At 48.4% G+C, this 18125-nt stretch overlaps 1 protein-coding gene and 1 long non-coding RNA gene across 2 annotated transcripts in view; one reads left to right on the forward strand and one right to left on the reverse strand.

Moving 5' to 3' along the window:
• Positions 1-18125, forward strand: part of bicra (BRD4 interacting chromatin remodeling complex associated protein) — a 57070-nt gene that overhangs the window by 8193 nt on the left and 30752 nt on the right. Inside the window, 4 exon segments of the mRNA XM_070439227.1 lie at positions 8567-8612; positions 10588-10633; positions 11930-11995; positions 15282-17477. Of these exon segments, the coding sequence (XP_070295328.1) occupies positions 8572-8612; positions 10588-10633; positions 11930-11995; positions 15282-17477 (2349 nt within the window). The 5' untranslated portion in view covers positions 8567-8571.
• On the reverse strand, positions 12924-13322 carry LOC139024436 (uncharacterized). The gene is made up of 3 exons (XR_011475750.1): positions 13243-13322; positions 13092-13120; positions 12924-12997 (listed from the first exon to the last, which is right to left on the reverse strand). It is a non-coding gene; the product is annotated as an uncharacterized lncRNA (long non-coding RNA).

The raw sequence follows: 18125 nt of genomic DNA on the forward strand, positions 1-18125 counted from the left end.
TGAACTTCTGCAGTTGTTCCACAAATTAGGGCAACCCCCCCCCCTGCAGATTTTCCCAAATCTGTGGAGATTGGAGGGATCTCTAGTGTTATCCATTTCTGGTCAACGGGTTTGTAACTTAGAATTTTTATCTTAATTAATGATGTTACTTTTAGGGGGAGTTTCTGTTAGATTGCTTTGTAATTAAATAAGAGTATGCAGCTTTCTTCTTAGACAGAGAGGTCTGTATGCTTCCTGTCGTCTGTATTAGAGGTCGACGCGATAATCGGAATGGCCGATTAATTAGGTCGATTTCAAGTTTTCATAACAATGGGAAATCGTGATTTTTGTGCGCCAATTTGCCAATTTATTTGATTTTTTGAAATAATTTTTTTAGATTTTTTTTTTTATACCTTTATTTAACTAGGCAAGTCAGTTAAGAACACATTCTTATTTTCAATGACGGCCTAGGAACGGTGGGTTAACTGCCTTGTTCAGGGCAGAACGACAGATTTTCACCTTGTCAGCTCAACCTTACAGTTAACTAGTCCAACGCAATAAACGACCTGCCTCTCTCTCGTTGCACTCCACAAGGAGACTGCCTGTTACGCGAATGCAGTAAGCCAAGGTAAGTTGCTAGCTAGCATTAAACTATTCTTTATAAAAAACAATCAATCATAACCACTAGTTAACTACACATGGTTGAGATATTACTAGATATTATCTAGCGTTGCTGCGTTGCATATAATCTGACTGATTATACAAGCATACAAGTATCTAAGTATCTGACTGAGCGGTGATAGCAGAGAAGCTATACTGTTACACTTGCAATCATAAAGTGCCTATAAGAAATCCAATAGTCAAAGGTTAATGAATACAAATGGTATAGAGGGAAATAGTCCTATAATTCCTATAATAACTACAACCTAAAACTTCTTACCTGGGAGTATGGCTGTAGTTATGGGTGGGCCCAGTAGAAGGCCCCTTGGTAATACCCGCGTCCAGAGTATGGCTGTATTTATGGGTGGGCCCAGTAGAAAGCCCTTGGTAATAACCCGGTCCAGAGTATGGCTGTGGGTATGGGTGGGCCCAGTAGAAAGCCCCTTGGTAAGTAACCCGGTCCAGAGTATGGCTGTGGTTTATGGGTGGGCCCAGTAGAAAGCCCTTGGTAATAACCGGTCAAGAGTGATGGCTGTGGTTATTGGGTGAGCCCAGTAGAAAGCCCTTGGTAAAACCAGGTCCAGAGTATGGCTGTGGTTATGGGTGGCCCAGTAGAAAAGCCCCTTGGTAATAACCCGGTCAAGATATGGCTGTAGTTATGGGTGGCCAGTAGAAAGCCCCTTGTAATAACCAGGTCCAGAGTATGGCTGTAGTTATGGTGGGCCCAGTAGAAAGCCCCTTGGTAATAACCAGGTCCAGAGTATGGCTGTAGTTATGGGTGGGCCATAGAAAGCCCCTTGGTAATAACCCGGTCCAGAGTATGGCTGTAGTTATGGGTGGGCCCAGTAGAAAGGCCCCTTGGTAATAACCCGATCCAGAGTATGGCTGTGGTTATGGGTGGGCCCAGTAGAAAGCCCCTTGGTAATAACCAGGTCCAGAGTATGGCTGTGGTTATGGGTGGGCCCAGTAGAAAGCCCCTTGGTAATAACCAGGTCCAGATTATGCTGCTGGTTATGGGTGGGCCAGTAGAAAGCCCCTTGGTAATAACCAGGTCCAGAGTATGGCTGTGGTTATGGGTGGGCCCAGTAGAAAGCCCCTTGGTAATAACCCGGTCAGAGTATGGCTGTAGTTATTGGTGGGCCCAGGAGAAAGCCCTTGGTATTAACCCAGTCCAGAGTATGGCTGTAGTTATGGGTGGGCCCAGTAGAAAGTGCTTGGTAATAACCCGGTCCAGAGTATGGCTGTAGTTATGGGTGGGCCCAGTAACATGTTGGATAATGTCCATAGAGCTCAAAGGCTATCTACATGAGATTGTGGATAAGAGAGAGATTTTTTTAAACGTTAGTCAAGAATAAGACCCTCGATATTTTATATGTAACGGAGATCCCAGTGACCTTTCACCACCCTGGTGAAATTCTTCATACCTTATTTCATGTGTAGCCTAATAAACTGCATTGGTTTCCTGAGTCGTAGTGGAGGACCCACACACCATGTCATCAAGTGACTCCAAGTTTACTTCCACATGGTGGTTGTTATAGCCGCCATTCTTCACGCATAATTCATTTCGACACAAAAAGATCCTACCATTTCAAAGGAACAAAATGATCTGTCGCGCATATAAAATTGTTTTTGAAATCATGTTTCCATCACAGCTGTCATGATACACTTATATATACAAAAGTATGGGACACCCCTTCAAATGAGTGGATTTGGCTATTAACGGCCACCCTGTGCTGACAGGTGGTATAAAAATCAGCACACCGCCATGCAATCTCCATAGACAAAACACTGGCAGCAGAATGGCATTAATGAAGAGCTCAGTGACTTTCACCGTTGGCACCGTCATAGGATGCACCCTTTCAACAAGTCACTTTCGTCAAAATTTCTGCCCTGCTAGAACCCAAGTCTTCAATGTCAGTGAAGAGGGACTCCGGATGCCTGGCCTTCTAGGCAGATGTTCATCCTGCCTGAGTGGCACCAGCCCATCTAGCTGCCTGAGTGGCACCAGCCCATCTAGCTGCCTGAGTGGCACCAGCCCATCTAGCTGCCTGAGTGGCACCAGCCCATCTAGCTGCCTTGAACTCTGCAGATTGTTCCACAAATTAGGGGCAACCCCCCCCCCCCTGCAGATTTTCCCAAATCTGTGGAGATTGGAGGGATCTCTAGTGTTATCCATTCCTGTCAACGGGTTTGGTAACTTAGAATTTTTATCTTAATTAATGATGTTACTTATAGGGGGAGTTTCTGTTAGATTGCTTTGTAATTAAATAAGAGTATGCAGCTTTCTTCTTAGACAGAGAGGTCTGTATGCTCCCTGTCGTCTGTATTAGAGGTCGACCGATTAATCGGAATGGCCGATTAATTAGGGTCGATTTCAAGTTTTCATAACAATGGGAAATCGTGATTTTTGTGCGCCAATTTGCCAATTTATTTGATTTTTTGAAATAATTTTTTTAGATTTTTTTTTTTATACCTTTATTTAACTAGGCAAGTCAGTTAAGAACACATTCTTATTTTCAATGACGGCCTAGGAACGGTGGGTTAACTGCCTTGTTCAGGGGCAGAACGACAGATTTTCACCTTGTCAGCTCAACCTTACAGTTAACTAGTCCAACGCAATAACGACCTGCCTCTCTCTCGTTGCACTCCACAAGGAGACTGCCTGTTACGCGAATGCAGTAAGCCAAGGTAAGTTGCTAGCTAGCATTAAACTTATCTTTATAAAAAACAATCAATCATAACCACTAGTTAACTACACATGGTTGATGATATTACTAGATATTATCTAGCGTGTCCTGCGTTGCATATAATCTGACTGATTATACAAGCATACAAGTATCTAAGTATCTGACTGAGCGGTGATAGGCAGAAGCTATACTGTTACACTTGCAATACTAAAGTGCCTATAAGAACATCCAATAGTCAAAGGTTAATGAAATACAAATGGTATAGAGGGAAATAGTCCTATAATTCCTATAATAACTACAACCTAAAACTTCTTACCTGGGAGTATGGCTGTAGTTATGGGTGGGAGTACCTGGGCATCTAAGACAAGGTCCCTGTTAAACCCAGGTCCAGAGTATGGCTGTAGTTATGGGTGGGCCCAGTAGAAAGTCCCTTGGTAATAACCCGGTCCAGAGTATGGCTGTAGTTATGGGTGGGCCAGTAGAAAGCCCTTGTAATAACCGGTCCAAGATATGGCTGTGGTTTATGGGGGGCCAGTAGAAAGCCCTTGTAATAACCGGTCAAGAGTATGGCTGTGGTATGGGTGAGCCCAGTAGAAAGCCCTTGGTAATAACCAGGTCCAGAGTATGCGCTGTGGTGTATAGGGTGGGCCAGTAGAAAGCCCCTTGGTAATAACCGGTCCAAGAATTGGCTGTAGTTATGGGTGGCCCAGTAGAAAGCCCCTTGGTAATAACCAGGTCCAGAGTATGGCTGTAGTTATAGGGTGGCCCAGTAGAAAGCCTTGGTAATCCAGTCCAGGATATGGCTGTAGTTATGGGTGGGCCCAGTAGAAAGCGCCCTTGGTAATTACCCGGTCCAGAGTATGGCTGTAGTTATGGGTGGGCCCGAAGAAAGCCCCTTGGTAATACCCGATCCAGATATGGCTGTAGTTATGGGTGGGCCCAGTAGAAAGCCCTTGGTAATAACCAGGTCCAGAGTATGCTTTGGTTATGGGTGGGCCCGAAGTTAAGAAAGCCCCCTGGTATAAACCAGGTCCAGTATGGCTCGTGGTATTATGGGTGGCCAGTAGGAAAAGCCCCTTGGTAAACCCAGTCCAAGAGTATGGCTGTAGTTATGGGTGGGCCCAGTAGAAAGGCCCTTGGTAATAACCGGTCCAGAGTATGGCTGTAGTTATTGGTGGGCAGTGAGAATGCCTTGGTAATATAACCAGTCCAGAGTATTGGCCGTGTAGTTTATGGGTGGGCCCAGTAGAAAGTGCCTTGGTAATAACCCGGTCCAGAGTATGGCTGTAGTTATGGGTGGGCCCAGTAACATGTTGGATAATGTCCATAGAGCTCAAAAGGCTAGTCTACATGAGATTGTGGATAAGAGAGAGATTTTTTTAAACGTTAGTCAAGAATAAGACCCTCGATATTTATTGTAACGGAGATCCCAGTGCACTTTCACCACCCTGTGAAATTCTTCATACCTTATTTCATGTGTAGCCTAATAAACTGCATGGTTTCCTGAGTCGTAGTGGGAGGACCACACACCATGTCATCAAGTGACTCCAAGTTTACTTCCACATGGTGGTTGTTATAGCCGCCATTTCACGCATAATTCATTTCAGACACAAAAAGATCCTACCATTTCAAAGGAACAAATGATCTGTCGGCATATAAAATTGTTTTGAAACTTCATGTTTCCATCACAGCTGTCATGATACACTATATATACAAAAGTATGTGGACACCCCTTCAAATGAGTGGATTTGGCTATTACGGCCACACCTGTTGCTGACAGGTGTATAAAATCGAGCACACCGCCATGCAATCTCCATAGACAAACACTGGCAGCAGAATGGCATTAATGAAGAGCTCAGTGACTTTCACCGTGGCACCGTCATAGGATGCCACCTTTCCAACAAGTCACTTCGTCAAATTTCTGCCCTGCTAGAACACCAGTCTCAATGTCAGTGAAGAGGGGACTCCGGGATGCTGGCCTTCTAGGCAGAGTTCCTCTGTCCAGTGTCTGTGTTCATTTGCCCATTTTAATCTTTTCTTTTTATTGGTCAGTCTGAGATATGGCATTTTTTTCCCTACTCTGCCTAGAAAGCTAGCATCCCAGAGTCGCCTCTTCATTGTTGACGTTGAGACTGGTGTTTTGCTGGTACTATTTAATGAAGCTGCCAGTTGAGGACTTGTGAGGCGTCTGTTTCTCAAACTAGACACTCTAATGTACTTGTTGTCTTGCTCAGTTGTGCACCGGGGCCTCCCACTCCTCTTTATATTTTGGTTAGAGACAGTTTGCGGAGTTCTAGGAAGGGAGTAGTACACAGTGTTGTACGAAGTCTTCAGTTTCTTGGCATATTTCTCGCATGGAATAGCCTTCATTTCTCAGAACAAGAATAGACTGATGAGTTCTAGAAGAAAGTTCTTTGTTTCTGGCTATTTTGAGCCTGTAATGGAACCCACAAATGCTGACGCTCCAGATACTCAACTAGTCTAAAGAAGTGAAGTTTTATTGCTTCTTTAATCAGAACAACAGTTTTCAATGCTAACATAATTGCAAAAAGGTTTTCTAATGATCAATTAGCCTTTTAAAATGATCAACTTGGATTAGCGAACACAACGTGTGGTGGCATTTTTCTGTATTACCAAATGAAGAGCGAGAGAGAGAGACAAACTTCACACACAGTCAGAGTTATACTTAAACTACATCTTTAATGAGCTTTAAGCTTTAGCCTTTGACTTTCTGTACAGCACTTTGAGATATTAGCTGATGTACGAAGGGCTATATAAATTAAACTTGATTAACTTTCAACAATTCACTATCTATAATGAATTTTGAGAGTGACTACAGAAAAATACAAAGATCTTTTATAGCCAAGGTACGCCTCTCAACTTACATGACGAACCACAGATCTTCTAATCTCGTTCCTGGTACTTCATAGTACAAAAACATTACCTCATCCAAGGCATAACTCAATTGTCAACTCTAGATACTCCCATCTCAAGTAAACCCCCTCTTGACCCCACTCCTGGTCAAGCTCACTGAGGTGAGTGAGCCTCTAGGTCATACACTATCCCAGGATAAGCGCACAGACATTGTTGAGACAAGTAATTGGTTCCCCATTAATCACGCCATCCCTTCACATGGTTTAAGAATAGGTAAAGACACATTCACATAGGAAGACAATGTTCCCTCCTGTCCTCTTCCCTTTCGGATATTCTGCATAGCACCAGGGACATGTAAAAGACAAGCCTAACCTCTCCCCTCTCTGGGCCCCAAGTGACTGAGCCCTAGCTGAGGGAAAAGTGCAACTTCCAACACTATAGTCCAAGTATCTCACATAAGCATATTATATAAATAGAAAATCGTAATTATCTATGTTACCCAACTAATTCTGATTCATCTGCCACACCTGCCATTGGAACACAGGAGTGATGGTTGCTGATAATGGTCCTCTGTACGCCTATATAGATATTCCATAAACAATCAGCCGTTTCCAGCTACAATAGTCATTTACAACATTAACAATGTCTAAACTGTATTTCTGATGAATTTGATGTTATTTTAAGGGAAAAAAAATTTGCTTTTCTTTCACAAACAAGGACAGTTCTAAGTGACCCCAAACTTTTGATCAGTAGTGTATATGTAGATTGTCTATAGTTGTGTGTGTGTATTTATGCATGCATGTATGTACAGTTGAAGTTGGAAGTTTACATACACCTTAGTTTTAAACAATTCCTGACATTTAATCCTCGTCAAAATTCCCTGTCTCAGGTCAGTTAGGATCACCACTTTATTTTAAGAATGTGAAACGTCAGAATAATAGTAGAGGGGAAAAAAGAAAGCCAGACTACGGTTTGCAACTGCACATGGGGACAAAGATTGTACTCTTTGGAGAAATGTCCTCTGGTCTGAAGAAACAAAAATGGAACTGTTTGGCCATAATGACCATCGTTATGTTTAGAGGAAAAAGGTGGATGCTTGCAAGCCGAAGGACACCATCCCAACCGTGAAGCACGGGGGTGGCAGCATCATGTTGTGGGGGTGCTTTGCTGCAGAAGGGACTGGTGCACTTCATAAAATAGATGGCATCATGAGATAGGAAAATTATGTGGATATATTGAAGCAACATCTCAAGACACCAGTCAGGAAGTTAAAGCTTGGTTGCAAATGGGTCTTCCAAATGGACAATGACCCAAGCATACTTCCAAAGTTGTGGCAAAATGGCTTAAGGACAACAAAGTCAAGGTACTGAAATAAATAATTCTCTCTACTATTATTCTGACATTTCACATTCTTAAAATAAAGTGGTGATCCTAACTGACCTAAGACATGGAATTTTTACTAGTTTAAACGTATTTGGCTAATGTGTATGTAAACTTCCGACTTCAACTGTATAGTTGATCGTGTGTATGTATGGTTGATAGTTATATATAGACAGATATTTTTATTTATTTTTATTTTTTATTTCCATTTTATTTAACCAGGTAGGCTAGTTGAGAACAAGTTCTCATTTACAACTGTGACCTGGCCAAGAATAAAGCGAAGCAGTTCGACACAAACAACAACACAGAGTTACACATGGAGTAAACAAACATACAGTAGAAAAAGTCTATATACAGTGTGTGCAAATGAGTTAGGATAAGAGAGGTAAGGCAATAAATAGTCCATGGTGGCGAAGTAATTACAATATAGCAATTAAACACTGGAGTGATTGATGTGCAGAAGATGAATATGCAAGTAGAGATGCTGGGGTTTTAAGGAGCAAGATAAATAAATAAATACATTATGGGGATGAGGTAGATTAGATGGGCTATTTACAGATGGGCTATGTACAGGTGGGCTGTGTACAGGTGCAGTGATCTGTGAGCTGCTCTGACAGCTGGTGCTTAAAGCTAGCTATATAGATAGTTGATAGTGTATGTATATATAGTTAGATAGTGTGTGTTTATAGTTGATAGAATCTTTGTGTCCCATATACACCTCTTGTTGAAACTATGTTTGTTTGCCAAAAGTATTACACAAACTCTGTTTGATATGATATATAGCCTACCACTTTACACAGAGTTACACTGCAGTGACTTCCCCGTCTCCCCCCAATAGACGGGCAGTACTGTCATCAGTCTGTTTACCACTATCTGAATAGATACTCTGAAGGAAATTGTTTGAAGAACCTCTATGTATATGGGTGGTGAATATAATGATTGATGTAATGAACTAAATATTGTTGGGGATGTTTATGTGTTTTCAGTTGACATGGACGATGAAGATGGCAGGTGCCTGCTAGATGTCATTTGGTGAGTTCATATCCAAGCTGTTATACGTTTATCTTCTTCAAAGTATTGATATATGTTCTAATATCCACACTACACACCATCTAGTATATCTGGCCAAGACATTGGTTCACACCGAAAGGTTGTTGGATCGAATCCCCGAGCTGACAGGGTAAAAATCTGTCCTTCTGTCCCCGAACAAGGCAGTTAACCCACTGTTCCCCGGTAGGCCGTCATTGTAAATAAGAATTTGTTCTTAACTGACTTGCCTAGTTAAAAAAAAAATATATATAAAATGACTTCAGAAAGTATTCACACCCCTTGACTTTTTCCACATTTGGTTGTTAGACCCTAAATGTTATAATGGATTACATTGAGATGTTGTGTCATTGGACTACACACAGTACCCCATCTTGTCAAAGTGGAATTGTTTTTATTTTTTACAAATTAATAAAAAATGTCGAGTCAATTAGTATTCAACCCCTTTGTTACGGCAACCCTAAATACGTTCAGGAGTACACATTTGCTTAAGTCACATAATAAGTTGCATGGACTCACTCTGTGTGAAATAACAGTGTTTAACATGATTTATGAATGACTACCTCATCTCTGTATCCAACACATACCATTATCTGTAAGGTCCCTCAGTCGAGCAGTGAATTTCAAACACAGATTCAACCACAAAGACCAGGGAGGTTTTCCAACGCCTCACAAAGAAGGGCACCTAAAAAATAGCAGATATTGAATATCCCTTTGAGCATGGTGAAGTTATTAATTACACTTTGGATGGTGTATCAATACACCCAGTCACTGCAAAGGTGAGAGTAAGGAAACCAGTCAGGGATTTAACCATGAGGCCAATGGTTACGGAGTCAGAGTTTAACGACTGTGATAGGAAACTGAGGATGGATCAACAACATTGTAGTTACTCCACAATACTAACCTAATTGACAGAGTGAAAAGAAGGAAGCCTGTACAGAATACAAATATTCCAAAACATGCATCCTGTTTACAACAAGGCACTAAAGCAATACTGCAAAATATGTGGCAAAGAAATTCACTTTTTGTCCTGAATACWAAATGTGACTACCATATTGTCAAGCATGGTGGTGACTGCATCATGTTATCGTTATGATTGTAAATAAAAAGAAACGGAATAGAGCTAAGCACAGGCAAAATCCTAGAGGAAAACCTGGTTCAGTCTGCTTTCCACCAGACACTGGGAGATGAATTCACCTTTCAGCAGGACAATAACCTAAAACACAGGCCTACACAAGTCTACACTGGAGTTGCCTACCAAGAAGACAGTGAATGGCCGAGTTACAGTTTGGACTTAAATCTACTTGAAAATCTATGACAAGACTTAAAAATGGTTTTCTAGCAATGATCAACAACTAATTTGACAGAGTTTGAGGAATTTTGAAAATAGTAATGGGAATATCTGGGCGGCAGGTAGTCTAGCCGCCCAGATTAAGAGCGTTGGGCCAGTAAACTAAAGTACCCCACAGGCAGGTAGTCTAGCCGCCCAGATTAAGAGCGTTGNGCCCAGATTAAGAGCGTTGGGCCAGTAAACTAAAGTACCCCACAGGCAGGTAGTCTAGCCGCCCAGATTAAGAGCGTTGGGCCAGTAAACTAAAGGTCGCTGGTTGAATCCCTGAGCAGACTAGGTGAAAAATCTGTCATTGTGCCCTTGAGCAAGGCATTTCACCTTAATTGCTCTGGTTAAGAGCGTCTGTTAAATGACTGAAATGTCAAATGTGAATGTAAATATTGTACAGTCCAGGTGTGGTAAACTCTGAGAGACGTACCCAGAACGACTCCCAGCTGTAATCAAAGATGATTCTAAATGTATTGACTCGGGGGTGTGAATACTTCTGTAAATCAGCTTGTAACACAACAAAATGTGTAATAAGTCAAGTGGTATGAATACTTTCTGAAGGCAATGTAGATGTGACCTCAGTGAGTAATGTCTGTCTGACCAATGGTCCTCTCTTCACAGTGACCCAGAAGCACTCAACGATTTTCTTCATGGATTAGACACCCATGTAAGTGGCTGCTATTTCCCTGCAAGGATGGTTATGATGCCTCTATTGTACTTACCAAACTAAGGAGTTAGCTGGATTATTTCATAGCAGTTGACCTGACGCAGGACGGACGCGAATTGACCTGACGCACTGAGGACGGACGCGGTTGACCTGACGCACTGAGGACGGACGCGGTTGACCTGACGCACTGAGGACGGACGCGGTTGACCTGACGGCACTGAGGACGGGACGCGATTTGACCTGACGGACGACTGACGAGACGGACGGCGTTGACCTGACGCACTGAGGACGGACGCGATTGACCTGACGCACTGAGGACGGACGCGGTTGACCTGACGCACTGAGGACGGACGCGGTTTGACCTGACGCACTGAGGACGGACGCGGTTGACCTGACGCACTGAGGACGGACGCGGTTGACCTGACGCACTGAGGACGGACGCGGTTGACTTACTGGCACCAGATAACCTCTACTTCTGTTGAGCATGGAGACAAAGTGACCATTTAGTTCAACAAGTTCACTGACTACTGCACACACATCTCATATGCTTATCTAAAGGGATGTGTGTGTTTCTGTTTCAATGGGCTTTGCTGCTGCTTGTGGTTTCTTGCTTCATGAGGGATCTATATGTGAGGGATCTTTAGGATTTCAACTGTGTCTTTTCACTTTATTAATCCACAATGACCAGTACTAATCTAACGCAAGCCCTCTTCTGATTCTGTTTGTTCCTTCCTTTCTATCCCTCTCACCTCTAAACCACTTTGCTGCCCCTCCTCAATCCTGGGTCACTGGTGGGTCTGCCCGGCTCTCTCGCTCTCTGTCTGCCCGGCTCTCTCGCTCTCTGTCTCCCGGCTCTCTCCGCTCTCTGTCTGCCCGGCTCTCTCGCTCTCTGTCTGCCGCTCTCTCCGCTCTCTGTCGCCCGGCTCTCTCGCTCTCTGTCTGCCCGGCTCTCTCGCTCTCTGTCTGCCCGGCCTCTCTCGCTCTCGTCTGTCTGCCCGGCTCTCTCTCTCTCTGTCTGCCCGGCTCTCTATCCTTGTCTGGCGGGTGTCGTCTCCCTCTGGCCTGTTGTGTCTGTTGGCGTTCTGTTTCCCTCTGTCCTGGCTTTGTCTGTCGTTCTGTTTTCCCTCTGTCCTGCTTTGTCTGTCGTTCTGTTTCCCCTCTGTCCTGGCTTTGTCTGTCGTTCTGTTTCCCCTCTGTCCTGGCTTGTCTGTCGTTCTGTTTTCCCCGCTTGTCTGGACTTTGTCGTGTCTCTGTTTCCCCTCTGTCCTGGCTTTGTCTGTCGTTCTGTCTGTCTAGCTGGACACTGACGACCTATTGGATGGCTCGAGCGATCCCACCAGCTCTTTCTTCTCTGGCGCTGGGGTGAGTAAAGGCCCTCTAACCTCTAACCTCTGACCCTCCTGTCTCCATTCGTACATGTACATGTAGCATGCAACTCTCTCCCATCATGTCACCTCACACTTCCTCCCACTGGCTGGGAGGCCTAACACTATAGTGGTCTAGGAGGGCCTTTCTGGTCAACATCTCCACGATTGAAGCCTGTGTCAACCCCTTCCTTCTCTACTCTACTCGGTTCTCCTCATCGCTTTGCTTCATTACCTCCATCACAGACCTTCTCCCTCTTCTCATCGTCCTCATCAGATCTTCTCTCTTCTCCTCGTCCTCCATCACAGACCTTCTCTCCTCTCCTCATCCTCATTACAGACCTTCTCTCTCCTTCTCGTCCTCCATCACAGACCTCTTATTCTCGTTCTTCTTCACAGACCTCCCTCTTCTCGTCCTCCATCACAGACCTTTTCTCTTCTCGTCCTCCATCACGTTCTCTTTCTTCTTCTTGTTCTACATCAGACCTCTCTTGTTCTCGTCTTCATCAGACCTTCTCTCTCCTCTTCTCGTCCTCCTTCACAGACCTTTTCTCTTCTCGTCCTCCATCACGTTCTCTTTCTTCTTCTTGTTCTACATCAGACCTCTCTTCTTCTCGTCTTCCATCCGACATCTCTTAATCTCATTTCAGACCTTCTCTCTCTTCTCGTCTTCCACCAGACCTTCTCTCTCTTGTCCTCATCAGACCTCTCTTTTCTCGTTCTCCTTCAGACCTTCTCCCTCTTCTTCTCGCCATCCATCAGATCTCTCTTCTTCCCGTTCTCCTTCAGACCATCTCTCTTCTTCTCGTCCTTCATCACATACCTTCTCTCATCTGTTCGTCCTCATCACATACCTTCTCTCTCTTCTTCTCGTCCGCCATCACAGACCGTCTCCTTCTAGACCTCATAGACTTTCTCTCTTCTCATCCTCCATTAGACCTTTTCTCTTCTCCTCGTCCTCCATCACAGACCTCTCTTCTCCTCGTCCTCCATCACAGACCTCTCTTCTTCGCTCCTCTGCCTCCATCACAGAGCTCTCTTCTTCCTCGTCCCTCCCTCATCAGAGCTCTCTTCTCCCGTCCTCCATCACAGACCTCTCTTCTCCTCGTCCTCCATCACAGACCTCCTCCTTCCGTCGTCCTCCATCCACAGACCTCTCTTCCTCCTCGTCCTCCATCACAGACCTCTCTTCTCCTCGTCCCTCCATCACAGACTCCTCTTTCTCCTCGTCCTCCCTCAACAGACCTCTCTTCTCCTCGTCCTCCATCACAGACCTCTCTTCTCCTCGTCCTCCATCACAGACCTCTCTTCTCCTCGTCCTCCATACACAAGGCCTCTACAGACTTCCTCTCTTCTCCTTCTTGTTCTCGTCCTCCATCACAGATCTTCTCCTTCTTGTTCTCGTCCTCCATCACAGATCTTCTACTTCTTGTTCTCGTCCTCCATATCACAGATCTTTCCTTCTTGTTCTCGTCCTCCATCACAGATCTTCTCCTTCTTCTTCTCGTCCTCCGCAGAGATCGCTTCTTCTCGTCCTCCGTCAAGACATTCTTCTCGTCCTCCGTCGAGATCGCTCTCCTCCGTCAGAGATCGCTTCTCCTCGTCCTCCGTCAGATCTTCTCGTCCTCCGTCAGAGATCGCTTCTCCTCGTCCTCCGTCAGAGATCCGCTCGCTCTATCCTCGTCCTCCGTCACCAGTACGTCCTCTCGCTCTCAGAGACCTCTCCGTGCAGCATGATCGCTTCTCCCCGTCCTCCGTCAGAGATCGCTTCTCCCCGTCCTCCGTCGAGACGCGCTTCTTCCCCGTCCTCCGTCAGAGATCGCTTCTCCCGTCCTCCGTCAAGAGATCGCTTCTCCCCGTCCCTCCGTCAGAGATCGCGTCTCTCCCCGTCCTCCGTCAGAGATGCGGCTTGTACTCCCCGTCCTCCTTCAGAGGATCGCTTCTCCTCTCGTCTTCTCCCGCTCAGAGCATCGCTTCTCCCCCGATCCTCCGTCAGAGATCGCTTCTCCCCGTCCTCCGTCAGAGATCGCCTTCTCCCCGTCCTCCGTCAGAGATCGCTTCTCCCCGTCCTCCGTCAGAGATCGCTTCTCCCCGTCCTCCGATCAGAGATCCCGCTTCTCCCCGTCCATCCGTCAGAGACTCCCGCTTCTCCTCCCCGTCCTCCGTCCAGAGATCGCTTCTCCCCGTCCCCCGCAGAGATCGCTTTCTCCCGTCCCTCCGTCAGAGATCGGGCTTCTTCCCCGTCCTCCGTCAGAGATCGCTTCTCCCCGTCCTCCGTCAGAGATCGCTTCTCCCCGTCCTCCGTCAGAGATCCGCTTGTCTTCCCCCGTCCTCCGTCAGAGATCGCTTCTCCCCGTCCTCCGTCAGAGATCGCTGTTCTCCCGTCCTCCGTTCAGAGATCGCTTCTCCCCGTCCTCCGTCAGAGATCGCTCTTCCCCGTCCTCCGTCAGAGATCGCTTCTCCCCGTCCTCCGTCAGAGATCGCTTTCTCTTCACCTGTCCTCGTTCCGCCGTCGAGATCCGCTTCTCTTCCTCGTCCTCCGGCACAGACCTTTTTCTCTTCCTGTCTCCGGCACATACCTTTCTAAGAAAAAAAAACCAAAAATTGCAAAAAATAAACCATGAAGCCTGAACGGTACACTCCTCTTCAACGAAACGGTAAAACAAGACAGCGACAGTAGCGACCGAGCGCGCAGCGACAGCAAGCCCAGTCGGAATGAGCCCACCCAAACTAGTGCACCGCAGCCCCCTCTCCTGTCCATCCGGCACAGACCTTATTCTCTTCCTGTCGCACCCGGCACAGATTCCTTTTTCTTCCTGTCCCCGGCACAGAACCTTTTGCTCTTTTCTGTCCACCGGCACAACCTTTTCTCTTTCGCTGGCCTCCGGCACTGACCTTTTCTCCTTTCGCTGTCCTCCGCACTAGACCTTTTCTCTTCCTGTCCTCCGTCACAAGACCTTTCTCTCTCCTGTCCTCCGCACAACGACCTTGCTCCCTGGTCTGACGACTCTCACCTTCTGTCCTCCGTGGCCACAGAACCTTTTCTCTTTCCGTGGGTCCTCCAAGGCCACTGACCTTTTCTCTTCCTGTCCTCCGGCACAGACCTTTTCTCTTCCTGTCCTCCGGCACAGACCTTTTCTCTTCCTGTCCTCCGGCACAGACCTTCTCACTCTTCTTTTTGTCCTCCATCACATACCTTCACTCTCTTCTTCTCTCTTCTTTTTGTCCTCCATCACAGACCTCTCTCATCCTCCATCACAGACCTTCTCCCTCTTCTCTCATAGTGCCACATTCCAGAGGTCCTGCCCCCAGTCCAGCTGCCGTCCAATGAGCAGCCAGTCTTGCCCCGGATCAGTGTGGACCTGGACTTCCTGGAAGATGATGTCATCCTGGGCGGGTCGCCGGGCGGTAGCGGTAGCAACACCATGGAGCCATGTGACATCCTGCAGCAGAGCCTGGCGGAGGCTAACATTACAGAGCAGAGCCTGCAGGAGGCTGAGGCAGAGCTGGACCTGGGCTCCTTCGACCTCACCATGCCAGGCCTGACTCAGGTGGTCCAGACCCTGCCCTGTACAGACAGCCTGACTGGGCCTGGAGAGACCGCTGTGGGGGTGGGGCTCCCCATCTTCCCTGGAGCTCCAGACTCCTCTGCCACCCCTCCCCAGGCCACAGCTGACATGCTGGGCTCGGTGCTGGACCAACAGGGCCTGGAGTTTGGGCCCCAGGTCATGAACAAGGCCCAGACCATCAGTATGCAGCCGTTCATGCAGCAGGTGGCAGGCCTGGGTAACGTCACCCTTCAGCCAATCACCTCCCTCCAGGCTCTACCAAACGGCTGTCAGTCAGGACACCTGGGACTGGGACAGATACAGGTGATGGGCCAGCCCACTGTGATGACTATGAACCAATCAGGACAGCCCATCCTGGCGAAGGGTATGGGAGGATACCAGCTGCACCAGCCTGGCCCCGAGGCACAGGGGGCAGGTGGGCAGGGCGGACTGGGAGGGGGACTTCTGATCCAAGGGGGCAAAGCTACTCTGGGATCTCCAGTTTTAAACGGCCCGGCGTTGTGCACTAACAGTAACACCATCACTGCTGCTGGAAGCATGGGTCAACAGAACCATCCCCAAGGACAGGTCATGCAGAACCTGATCATACAGCGAACCCCGACCCCCATCCAGCCCAAACCCCCTCAGGGGGGCGCAGCCATCCAGCCCAAACTGTTCAAACAGCAGCAGACCCACACCCTCCAGAACGATGGCAACAAGGCTCTTGGGGGTCAGGTCCCTGTCTCCGCTGCCCAGAATGTAGCCTTCCTGACAGGCAAGCCTGGCTCTAATGTGGTCCTGACCTCTCAGGCAGGGGTTTCCCAGCAGGCACTGTTCAAACAGCAGACAGCTCACCACCCCTCTGGGAAAGCGCTCAGTGTCCATCTGCTCAACCAGCCCGGCAGCATCATGCTGNCCCAGCAGGCACTGTTCAAACAGCAGACAGCTCACCACCCCTCTGGGAAAGCGCTCAGTGTCCATCTGCTCAACCAGCCCGGCAGCATCATGCTGAGGGGGCAGAACCACCAGTTCCTCTTGCCGCAGCAGCTAGCCGGGGGTCAGATCCTCACGCAGCACCCTGGGGGCCACATCATCACCTCCCGGGGGCCTGGGGGCCAGCTGATAGCCAACCAGATCCTGGCTCAGCACCAGAACATCAACCTGGGCCAGGTGCTGACGTCTCAGGGCCACCCTCTGCTCCAGGGCCACCTCCAGCTGCAGCCGGGTCAGATGGGGGTGGGACATCAGCTCTTCCAGATGCCTGTCACCCTCTCCCAGAGCCAGAGCCACCCAGTCACGGGCCACCAGGCCCACACAGTGATCCAGGGCATGCCCTTGCACAACTCCCTGGCCATGCTGAGCCAGGTAGAAGGGTTGAGTCCTGCTGTCAGCCTGCAGCCCGCTCTGCAGCCACAGCCAGGGGGCGTTCCCAGCAGCGGGGTGGGTGGGGCTGCTGCCATTGCACAGGGCCAGCCTGGGGGGAGTGTGCCGATGCTGGGGAGTTGTACAGACCAAGCAGCCCACCCTGGACAAGCCCCTCAGCCCTCCTCCATCCTCTCTATGCAAGCTGGGCCCTCTGTCTCCATGGCCATGTCTGTCCCCTCCTCCTCTCCGGCCTTATCTGTGTCCACCACACTGGTCCCACACCTAGCCCAGCAGCACAGCCCTGGGAGCAGGGTGCTCTTCACAGGCCAGCAGGGCTCCAGCATGATCCTCAGCCAGGAACAACTCCAGATGTTCCTCCAGCAGGTCAGTATGCCTCCCCAGTATTCCTCCCCGCGCTCTCTCTCTGCCTCTTCTCTGCCTCTCCCCGCTCTCTCTCTCTCTGCCTCTCCCCACGCTCTCTCTCTCTCTGCCTCTCCCCGTGCTCTCTCTCTGCCTCTCCGTGCTCTCTCTCTGCCTCTCTCTCTGCCTCTCCCCGCGCTCTCTCTCTCTCTCTCTGCCTCTCCCCGCTCTCTCTCCCTCTGCCTCTCCCACGCTCTCTCTCTCTGCCTCTTCTCTGCCTCTCCCGCGCTTCTCTCTCTCTCTCTGCTGCCCTCTCCCCGTGCTCTCTCTCCCTCTGCCTCTCCCCGCTCTCTCTCCCTCTGCCTCTCCCCATGCTCTCTCTCTCGCTGCCTCTCCCCGTGCTCTCGCTCTCCCTCTGCTCTCCCCACGCTCTCCCTCTGCCTTCTCCCACGCTCTCTCTCTCTCTGCCTCTCCCATGCTCCTCTCTCGCTGCTCTCCCCGTGCTCTCGCTCTCCCTCTGCCTCTCCCCACGCTCTCCCTCTGCCTCTCCACAGCTCTCTCTCTCTCTGCTCTCCCCCGCTCTTCTCTCTCTCTCCTCCCCGTGCTCTCTCTCTGCCTCTCCCCCGTGCTCTCTCTCTGCCTCTCCCGTGCTCTCTCTCTGCCTTTCTCTGCCTCTCCCTGTGCTCTCTCTCTCCTCTGCCCTCTCCCTCTGCCTCTCCCCATGCTCTCTCTCTCGCTGCCTCTCCCCGTGCTCTCCGCTCTCCTCTGCCTCTCCCCGTGCTCTCGTCTCCCTCTGCCTCTCCCCACGCTCTCGCTCTCCCTCTGCCTCTCCCCACGCTCTCTCTCTCTCTGCCT

Source organism: Salvelinus sp. IW2-2015, unplaced genomic scaffold (genome assembly GCF_002910315.2).
Source record: "Salvelinus sp. IW2-2015 unplaced genomic scaffold, ASM291031v2 Un_scaffold1500, whole genome shotgun sequence".
Lineage (NCBI taxonomy): Eukaryota > Metazoa > Chordata > Actinopteri > Salmoniformes > Salmonidae > Salvelinus > Salvelinus sp. IW2-2015.